This window comes from Humulus lupulus, chromosome 5 (assembly GCF_963169125.1).
Source record: "Humulus lupulus chromosome 5, drHumLupu1.1, whole genome shotgun sequence".
In the NCBI taxonomy this organism is placed as follows: Eukaryota; Viridiplantae; Streptophyta; class Magnoliopsida; order Rosales; family Cannabaceae; genus Humulus; species Humulus lupulus.
This window is the reverse complement of record NC_084797.1, coordinates 163,506,165-163,517,231: the sequence shown is the minus strand read 5'-3', so window position 1 is coordinate 163,517,231 and position 11,067 is coordinate 163,506,165. Positions and strand designations below refer to the sequence as shown.

General features: G+C 33.2%; 2 protein-coding genes across 2 annotated transcripts; both read right to left on the bottom strand.

The window, feature by feature from the left end:
• Positions 1-253: 253 nt before the first annotated feature.
• LOC133777812 (binding partner of ACD11 1-like) lies at positions 254-3,670 on the bottom strand. Its single transcript, XM_062217560.1, has 5 exons — positions 3,379-3,670; positions 2,157-2,260; positions 1,996-2,071; positions 1,094-1,174; positions 254-1,008 (listed from the first exon to the last, which is right to left on the bottom strand). The coding sequence occupies exons 1-5, from the start codon at positions 3,382-3,384 to the stop codon at positions 433-435; spliced, it is 843 nt and encodes a 280-aa protein (XP_062073544.1). The 5' UTR covers positions 3,385-3,670; the 3' UTR covers positions 254-432.
• Positions 3,671-9,824: 6,154 nt separating this feature from the next.
• Positions 9,825-10,373, bottom strand: LOC133779635 (uncharacterized). Its single transcript, XM_062219573.1, has one exon. It carries the CDS (start codon positions 10,371-10,373, stop codon positions 9,825-9,827), a length of 549 nt encoding a protein of 182 aa, XP_062075557.1.
• Positions 10,374-11,067: the final 694 nt, after the last annotated feature.

Genomic DNA, 11,067 nt, shown 5'->3' with positions numbered 1-11,067 from the left:
CGTGGATTCAATATCCCTTAAACTGACCAAGGTTTTCTCAAAACGGGCTTTCAGCATCAAGAAGTATAGTTTCTTTTAAAGGCTTTGGGCAAATCCATAACCAAAACTCAAGTGAAAAAGCACTTTGGGCATTTGAAGAAAAACATTCAAAATGGATACCCTTTTAACCAACAATTCTTTTCCCTATATGGAATATACTCGAAACACATTGGAAACTTGCACAATAGAATAGCGAAAATCAACTCCAGCAACCTCACAAAAGTAAGTTTTGTTTATTTTACCTTTTTCTTATGAAAGGTAAAAAAACATAGATTGCAGCTTTTGTCCAAGTAATTTGGTAAATGTCCTACACTCGCCACTTCATGCTAGAAGAAAAATGCTATCAAAGACAACTGAATCCAAATGTTTTCAAGGAATTTACACAAGTTCAAATCAAAGGATCAAACCTTGAGCAGGTTCTGGCTTTGATTGCTTCGGCTCACTCGGTGCAGATGCTTTAGGAGACTCGGAGAGATGAACTTGGGCATAGTCATCCACTATTTTTCTTTTCTGCTCCTCTTCAACTATTCCCACTTTCTCTTTTGTCTTCTGACCGACTTCTCCTGCTGCTTTGGCAACCTTGCTGAAAGCACCTGTAACCCAGGATGCCCCAGTGAAAACATAACGATTCTTCATTATGGCAGATCCAGCCTCACTAACTTTCTGCTCAGCAGCTGCAAAAGCTGTTTTGGTTTTTTCTGAAACCTGAAACTTCTGATCCACTTCACGAACTTTGTCACTCACCAAAGAAGTACCAGCAGTTATTTTGTCAGTTAACCCAATTTTTTTGTCCAAAGAAACAACTTTGGCTGAGGCTGTTGATGTCAGCTGGTGTTTCTCATCAAAAGTCTTTGCCTTGTTAACAGCATCTTTGCCCAATACAAATCCCTTAGCAAGCATGCCACTAACCACATCCTCTGCCTTACGAATTGCCGATTCACCTCCTGCAGGAGCCTTATTTTCTGTTACCTGTAAATATTGAAGCAAATAAACGGATGAGTGACTTAGATTGTTAAAAGTATATGCTTTTGAAATTTAATTAGGAGACACATACAGGGGGTGCTGAAGCAGCTGGTGGCAGCTCATAATCTGGAGCCAGAGTAATTGTCACCGACATATCAACAATAGTAGCTCCCTGACATGACAGAAAGCTTAAGGTAAAGAAGCTATTTCAATAAGAGGTCAAAGGTGAAGCTTGGAAATATCAAAATGTTAAATCACCAATTTAGAAGTCCTAAAAGATTCAGATGTACTATCTTATTGTCAGCACCACTAGCTCTACGAAAGATAATATCCTCTCCCTCCAATTACCACGTTGAGGGGTACCATCTCAGACCTCTAAAATAATTCCCTTCTCCATATCATTGAATTGAATTTAGGGGTGTACACACCAATAGATAGATAAATAAATAAAACACCGAGGAACAATCCTCCAAAGGAAATGGCGCTGGGGCCCTGGGAAAGAGGAAAGAGACGGGCAGAAGAAACTAAATACAGAGGTAATTCCTATTTGAAAAAGATTTGCAAACACATGAATAAGAAATATATGATTCACTTCCTAACACTAGATTATTAAACTGCACCGGTGGAGGATGGCGACACTTATAATTATAAGTATGCCTCAACTGAAACTGCAACTAAAATCCCTCCTAACATAAAATGATAGACTCAAAAATCAAGTATTAGCTTTAGGATACATAATTTTATACAACTCATAAAAGTTGTTTAGCCACATATTAGGGCGAAGTTTGTTAAGGAACTCGATTGACATGTTTACATTAGATGACTATGAATGCTTTTGCTTTTGTCTCTTTTTCTTTTCTTTTTTCCCTAATCACATCCCCTCCTAGAAGAACCCAGTAAATGAGCATTGGTCAAAGAAAGGGATTGTAAAACAATCAGATACAATAATCTCTTTTTTTTTTCCTTCCTATGATCAACCCTATGTTGCATTACCGAGAGGAGGACAGCAGTCTCGGCTCCTTGCGCATCCTTGAAGGTAACATATGCAATTTGAGATCGTTCATTATCACTACAAGAGCATATAATAAACTCAATTCATATGAAAAAATACATAATCGGGGATGCCATCAAACCAAATAAATGAAAAGGCGAACCTCATCATCTCGACATATTCAATATCACCAGAGAAAGAAAAGAACTCCTTGATGTCTCTCTCATTTGCTCCCAAAGAAACGTTGTTAACCTTGACAGTTTTTATCTGCAGTATGCTAGATATCTGAGTACTATAATAAGGAAAAATGATAGTACAAAGTACGGTATTTAGAAGACATATCCAATCAAGAATTATTAAATACAAAGGAAGAGTTCAGAAAGAAAATGAAACCAGAACAGCCTTTGCAAATGTCAAATAATTAGAAGTAGAAGATTCTACAGTTTGTAACAGCAGGTTTAAGAAGGAAAGAAGGGGGGAAAAACAGATATCCCCTAACAAAGATATATACCAGAAAAGAGTCATTTTAATAAAATTCCTACATATCTTTTGATATAAAATAGTCACCAAAACACAAACCTTTACATCCTCACTCACTTATACAATAACACGAGTTTCCCAAAATTGCATATAGACAAGAGACAATCTATTCAAGCTTCTCTCTCTCTCTCTCTCTCTCTCTCTCTCTCTCTCTCCCTCTCTCTGTTTCTGAAGTATCCATGACATATTGTCATGCAGCCACTCCCACTACCTCTCCCTCCCTCCGCATCTGGGCCATACAATAAGGATCAAAATTTTGAACTTTAAGCCCTGAGTAAATAATGAATACCTTATTTTAATTAAGCATTCAACACAAACCAAATACCAATAAGGAAAACCATCTCAATAGGAAAGTCACACAGAACTAATTTGTCGTTTCTTTAATTTTTACGCTGATCAAGAAAGCCGTGAAATTCTTAAGCTGCAAGCAAAGCAAGAACACTACCGCTTCACAAATTATCAAGCCCCCTTCCAGAAACTAAGTTGGGAAAACAACAACGGCACCAATTAATCCAAAAGATTTGCTTGCTGTAATCGATTCTCATAACCAAGTTCAAATTTTAGGCCAAAATAGTCGAACCCAAACAAGAAGTTGAATTCTAGAACCAAAAAAAAAGATCTCACACAGCACATACTATAGTTTACATACTTTCATTCACAGCTTCACTAACAAACAATATTAATCTGCTTATTAACACAAATTCCATAATTATTATGCGAAAAAGACTCAAAACGGATCTATTCATATCAACAAATCCATAATAAATAAATAGGAAACAACTGCAAAATCCCCAAAATTATTACGCACCAACACATCCAATTATTTTTTTTTAAAGAAAACTAACCGACATCGTGAGCTTCTACAAGAGATTTGAGAAATATTAAACGGAAGACCGGTCGATCTCCTTTAGCAAATATTGAACGAAAAGTCTCTGGAAAATCAATCCAAGACTTTCAAGTCTACCTAGAAAATGGTGGAAATTTTGGCTGAAAACCAAAGCAAAATGGTCAAGAAAATGTATGATTTTATGTTTGCAGTAGGAGAGAGAGTGGGGGGTTTGGGTCGTAAATGGCACGTGCGAGGGTTGGGGTCGTGGCACGTGCGAATTCCACAAGGATTTCTTTCCTCGTCGTTGAAACGCGGAATGGGATTGGACTCCGACAGAGTATTAAACTCTCTAGGTTGGCCCCAATTTTTTTTTTTGCAAATCTGACGAGGGATAATCTCCACCGTCAGATTAAGCGAAGATGAATTTATAAGACGGTTGATATGATCACAGTGAGAGTCTCGCCATTGTGATTTTTAAATAGTTTTGTGAAAATATTGGCTCGAAATTTAATATTTAATGCAAGAAAATTAATTAGATGAGGCCAGCCGTTTGTGTATAATAATAATACCTGGAGACTTCTGACAAAGCCCAAGTCGATAGCCAGATTTATTAATTTTAGTGTCGAGTTTATCAGAGGGTACGATACTTAACAATCAAAGCATTGATTTCAAATAAATAATAAATAAGTCGGAGACTTTGTTATTTGGAATAATAATAATTATTAATAAATTAAGCCTCGTTAAGTTAGTTTATTTGTCCCACCAAAGAAAGAAAAAAAAAAGAATCCTCTCTTCTATTTATTTATTTGGCAAAATATATAGTTTGTATTTGGTAAAAAAAAAAAAAATTTGTAAATACAAAAATTAAAATATTATTTTTATTTTTGTTTCTTTAATTTAAAAAAATAAAAATATGTTTGGTAATTATTTTTGTTTTTTTTTATTTTTAAAAACAAAAAATAATAAATTTGTTTGATAACTTTTATTTTTACTTTTTGTTTAATAATGTAAAATGATGTGTTGATTTGAAGAAGAGAAGAAAAAAAATGTCAAAAACGATTTAAAAGAATTTTGAAAGTGAAAAAATTTCATTTTCAAAATTTAATGAATTTTAATTAAAATTTTTTAAAATAATAAATAAAAATAGAGTTACCAAACATAGTTTTATGTTTAATTGTCAAATTTTTAATTGATTAAATAAAAATTATTTTTTTAAGTGTTAACAAACAGCATTATATAATTTCTTAAGTTTATTATTTAAATAATCTTCCACACAAACCCCATACATGTCTATTCAATCCACACTAGGAGTGTTAAAAAAATATACAACCTGAAAAACACGACTAACCCGATCATTAGAAACCTATAAAGAAAAACTCGAATTTAATCTAAAGCCACCCAATTTAATTTATGTGCATGTTGACTTTTGGTATCAAACCGACCAAATAAGCATAAACTTATATTAGGTGCAAACAACGTATAATGTACGTGTACTTAGTTTTATTTAGATTATTTATTATTTATTTTTATTACATTTTATTATTACCATATAAATTTTAAAAAAATAAACAAAATTACTTATAAAAGCAGGGTGGCCCAAATATTTCGGGGGCTTCGAGCAAAAAATTAAAATAAGACCTTTTTTTAAAAGTAATTTTTGTGGTTTTTTTTTTAAAAAAAGAAAAATTTATGGCAAAAAATTAAAAAGGGGCCTTTTTATAAGAAAATTTGGATATTTTTTAAAATAAATTTTAGGGCTTTGGGCCTAGGCCTCATTCTTCCCACCCTCCAGGCGACCATGTATAAAAGAATGACATAAATATATTAAAATAAAAATTAAACCAAAATATTGTTTATGATTTTTTTTTTTAAAAATTAAAATAATATGATAATATTTTAAATCATAAACTACCCTACCCAAACTATAAAACATTCATGATATTGTTCAAAGCATACCTTAATGGTTGAAGAAGAAGCTTGTTTATTCTTGATAGAAGATAAATGTTATTATAATTTCTTATGTAGTTACACATTTATTCTATTTGTACACACACGACACTTATATATAATGTATTTATAATGTTTGTTGCTATTTAATATGAATATATATTTATATAAGTTTGATTAAGTAATAAAAAAAAGTATTTTTTAAATATAAATGATAAAAATTTTAATAAAAATTAAAATGATGTATTATATATTATTATAATAATGATATTTTATAACAATTGAATTTATATTAATGTAATTATTAAATATGTAATTTTGTATTAAATACTATTATAATAATGATACTTTATAATATTTAAATTTATATTAGTATAATTATTAAATATTTATTCTACTAAAATATAAAATTTACGATTTGTTACACCCAGATTTCGAGCCCTAAGAATTGTGATCTCGAAAGCTGGATTCGTTAGGAATGGGCTCGTAATGTTTGGAACACGTGTCCGCAATCTAGGCACCGGACCTACAAGCAGCGGGCAGCCTCGAAGATGGTAGCCTCGAAACCATTACAAGCTCGAAAGACAGACATCAAAACACGTCTGTTCTCAGATGGCCTCGGATCAGGGGCTCCGAGCCTGACATAAGTATGAGCTCGAAGTCGCATGATCTCCGGGAAATGTCATAGCTCGAAAGTCAGTAAGAGACCTGGGTGGGAATAACACTGACAATGTAGATTGATAACTCTGAATATCCTAGTGAGTCATTTTGGAGAGACGGGGTCTACATTGATTGTTGTAAATCCCCTATAATAAAGGGATATTTATTATTCAGTTATTAGCCCCCTGATCTTCAGGGCACGTTTCCTTGTATATAGGATTACATGCTTTTAATGCCATTAAATTTATTTGCATATTCATAATAACTTCCCGAAATATGTGGGATAGTATTCTGAAATTTCCTCTATAAATAGAGAGGTCATGCACCATGAAAAGGGACCGAATTTTTGTGATCTTAGGAGAAAACTCTGGAAAATTCATTCTTGAAGAATTTCCAGAGATCATCTTAAGTTTTAATAACAAAGACTTGTGGACTAGGCAGAGTTAACTGCTGAACCACGTAAAAAATCTCATTTGTGTTATCATATTTTTCTTGGCCATAACCAATTATTGTTTTCGTGCTCTTATTTCACTGTTGACGAAAAACGGCGTCAACACGATTATATATTATATATTTGTTGACTGCTTTTTTTGTAACGCCACGATTTCCCGAGACGTTACTTAGGGAATCCTTTTAAAATAGTAAATAAATAAATACTTTAAGACACTAAAATAAATTATTTATTTAAAATTTAAATAGACAATGAGATCTCATTATTTAAAAATAAAAATGTTGGGCGCTAGGCTTAATAACAACAACGTAAAGAAAATAATCGTTCAAGTCTGAAAATTAAAAACACGACATTTATTTCAAAAAAACATAAAACAACTAGAGCCCATCCTATGTTCCGTCCATGCCTCGATCCTGCACCACTCACTGCTTTACTTTGCCTTTACCTACACACAGAGTACCCGTGAGCTAACACCCAGTAAGAAGAGTTATGTAGGACATAACTCCCCAAACCAGAAAACATAAACTTTCAACTAAACATAGATAAATTATAAACATAATAATCATCATGCGATTTATAAATACAATATCACCCTAACATAATATGTGTTATACTCACACACACAAATACTAACAAGTAATGTTGATTGGACATTGCCTGCGCTGTACTCACGCTCAACATTCCCACGATTGCACCAAGTCTAGCCTGCGTTGTACTCACACTCGGGCGTTCCTTCGAGACATTGTTGCCCTGCCTACGCTATACTCACACTCGGAAATTTCGTGGTGGCATCCTAATATCCTGAGTTATACACACCCGAGATAATTGCTGCAAGTGCTATACCCACACAAGTAGCTAGGATCAAGTAACACGCCTACTTTATCATCTAAGCATGTCTTCTAACTAAAATCCCTAGCACCATCCTCATGCTAGTCAATCTAATGCAACAATTCAGGTCACAAATATGATTACATAATTAAACAAATAAGAAAACAAGTTTGTACGCATAATATACACCCTGTGTGCAGATGTCAAATTTTCTTACCTTAAGTAGCACGTTGTTCGCTGACATGTCTCGATCCATTTGGTGTGTCACATCGACGACTGTTTACTCCTAGACGTCCAATTACACAGCGACAATTCCGAATAAAGTAAAAAATAGGTGTTAGAGTTTTATTTCAAAACCTTAATTATCGAAATAATTTAACTATGCAATTTTAACGTGCATGACATGTAAATTAAAATCATTTTTCACAAAGGTTCAAACTATAATGTTACATGCACAGACAATGATGTTTCTAACGTAAAGCATGAATTTATATAAATACTTTTTACATGAAAAATTACCAAAATGTCATTTAATATCATAATTACACAAAAGACTCAATCATTTTCTAAAGATTATCATATGACAACAAACTTTCCAAAATCCTAAATAATCAGCAAAGACTCACATAAGACCAGGAAAATAATTTTTAACATTTATAAGTTATTTTTCCTCAATTTCCCAAATAAAACCCAAATAATTCAAATAAATATACAATTAGCCCAAAATTCAAACTAAATATACAGAACTGTTCAAAAATCTAAAATAAACTTATAAAATTATTTTAGAATTTTCTGGACAAAATAACTAATTTTCTTAATTAATTTAATAGAAAAACTAATTAATTCAAGAAAAATTCATAACACAATTAAAAATAAAAATATAAATATATAGACCGGTTTCTACATCCTACAGTAACACAAAAAAATTACCTAGGGTTCAGAATAGTGGCATTAATATTTTTCATAATTAAAATATGGAATAAGCAAAATAAATCATATAAATTACATAAATGATACAAATTAAAAATATAGAGAGCCTTAGAATCTCATTTTAAACATACACAAACATTCTTAGAATTTTTAGAATACTTTAAATAATTTTCCCACATTTATTTCTGTAAATCACATATTTAAAAGTAAATAATTGAAGAAAATTATCAAACATAATCAAAGCTTAAATCTAAACATACAAAGTCATTCTAAATCATACAGAGATCATTAAAAAATAAACTCATATTTTTCTGAACAATAAAAATATTTTTCATAATTAATCTCTATTTAAACTTCAATAAATCATAGTAATTCAAAGAAAAATCATAAAAATACCAAACCAGTTGGAAAATGCTTTAAAATTAATGTACTATTTTTTAGGATTGAAAAACCAAAGAAAAAAAAACACGTGTTTTGAGACCTGGCTAGAGCTCCGCTGTGGCCCTCATTCTCCGACGCTGGCAGCCTCTTCCCAGCCTTCTCGACGATGTTTGAAGCCCCCTTTTGATTGGGAAATGATCCCACGACGTCCAGCACTCCTTCCCGACCAAGAGCAGTCCAAGAAAATGGTTGGAAGCCCTCCGTTCGAATTTGTCTCCCTCAAGTTTGGTACACTGGTTTTAATAGTGCTTGGACTATGATTTTTCGTTTCTGAATGGTTTCTCTTCGTTTCTCTACATCCAAGATGATCCTTAGGACCCTAAGAATCGATCCCAAACACCCAAAATTGCCCAGAACTCGTATACACTCCAACCTGATGCTCTTCTCCTTTTTTTTTTTGAAAAAATACGATAATGGCTATATTACAAGTGTTGTGCTCAGCTTAAAGGGTCCTCCACTCTTTAAGGGATTCCAAAATCGTGTTTTGAATGAGAGAAATACAAAAATAATAATCAATATGGCTGGAAATCATCACTTGCCCGATCCCTCCCCTCAAAAATAGGAAATCTATTTCAAATTTTAAAAAAAACAATAATGATCAAATATTACCATTTTAATGATGCTTAATAATTCGAAAAAGATCAGAAAAATAACATTTTAAATCTTAAAAATATCCCAATGTGCCATTTTACCAAACCCAAAACAGGGGTAAAATGGTCATTTCACGTAAAGTGTAGGATTATTATTATTTAATCATTTAATTAATAATAATATTCCAACTCTGTAATAAAATAAATAAATATAAAACTATATGATAAAATAAATCCCAAAAATATTATTTCCCATTAATATGCTAATGTTAATAATAATATTCTTTTAAATAAATAATTAATTTAGCTCAAATAATTAACTATTTATTAGGCATAAACTCATTCCGGGATTTAATTACCATAAAAAAAATGTTTCACTGAAGAACTTGGAAATTTTATTGACATAAGAAGTTCATACTTCTCAAATTTCAAAAATATGCAAAAAGACAAAAATCCCCTCAATGGAGAAATTGCAAAATTACCCTTTCGGGAAAACGGATATTACAATTACCCCCCCCCCCCCCCCCCCTTAAAAGAAATTTCGTCCCAAAATTTTACTCAAACAACTCGAGATATTGCTGCTGCATATCAGACTCTAATTTCCAAGTTGCCTCCTCAACAACACCGTTCCTCCACTACCAAGGAAATAGTCTTATTCCTTAGGATCTTGTCCTTTTGATGGAGTATTTTCATTGGACGCTCATTGAACGACAAATCCTCCTGCAAACCCAAGGTCTCATAGCTCAGCACATGCGATGGATCAGACACGTATTTTCGAAGTTGTGACACATGAAATACGTTATGCACCCCGGACAATGATGGCGGTAAAACTACCCTATACGCCACATTGTCCACTCTATCTAAAATCAAAATCTCAAAAGGTCCGACATATCTGGGACTTAGCTTTCCTTTCTTGCCAAACCTCTTAATCGAGATTCCTTTCCTTGGAGTCACATGCAGAAATACACGATCACCAACTTCAAACTCAACATGCCTGTGCTTTAGGTCTGCATAAGACTTCTCTCTACTCTTAGCTGTGACCATTCTAGCCCTGATTTTCTGAATAGCCTCATTGGTGTGTTGCACTACATTTGGCCCAAGTAGTTTTCTCTCTCCCAGTTCATCCCAGTGAAGTGGGGACCTACACTTTCTTCCATACATCATTTTCATATGGTGCTACCCCGATGTTTGATTTGGTAGTTGTTGTTGTACGAAAACTCAATCAGTGGCAAATATCTACTCCAGGATCCCTGAAAGTCAATGACACACACTTTGAGCATATCTTCTAAGATCTGATTTGTCTTCTTCGTCTGACCATCCGTTTCTAGGTGATAAGCTGTACTGAACTTCAACCGAGTTCCCAATGCTCTCTGCAAACTCTCCCATAATGTTTATGTAAACTTAGCATCCCGATCACACACAATAGAGTACGGTGTCCCATGTAGACGTACTATCTTATTCATGTACAACTCAGCGAGCTGATCCATAGAATAAGTCATGCATATCGGTAGGAACTGAGACGACTTGGTATACCTATCCACAATTACCCAGATTGCATCATGTTGTTTTGTGGTCCTAGGTAACCCCGTCACAAAATCCATAGATATCTCCTCCAACTTCCACTCATGAATATTCAACGGTTGTAGTAACCCTGCTGGTCTTTGATGTTCTGCCTTAACCTGCTAACAGGTTAAGCATTTTGCCACATATTCCACTACATCCTTTGTAACGTCTCAAATTTACTCTTAAGGCTCAGTGCCTGGACTTCAGTGTCTGGAGGGCATAATAGGGTATATGTTAGGAAAACTTATACATGATCTTTATTTATTTTCATGTATATCTAATATTAAATAAATTA

Coding starts and splice junctions, on each gene's coding strand:
- LOC133779635 (XM_062219573.1), bottom strand. CDS start 10,373: ATGATGTATGGAAGAAAGTGTAGGTCCCCACTTCACTGGGATGAACTG.
- LOC133777812 (XM_062217560.1), bottom strand. Junction 1,175..1,995: donor AGACTGCTGTCCTCCTCTCG/GTAATGCAACAT, acceptor CTGTCATGTCAG/GGAGCTACTATTGTTGATAT. Junction 1,009..1,093: donor CAGCTGCTTCAGCACCCCCT/GTATGTGTCTCC, acceptor CAATATTTACAG/GTAACAGAAAATAAGGCTCC.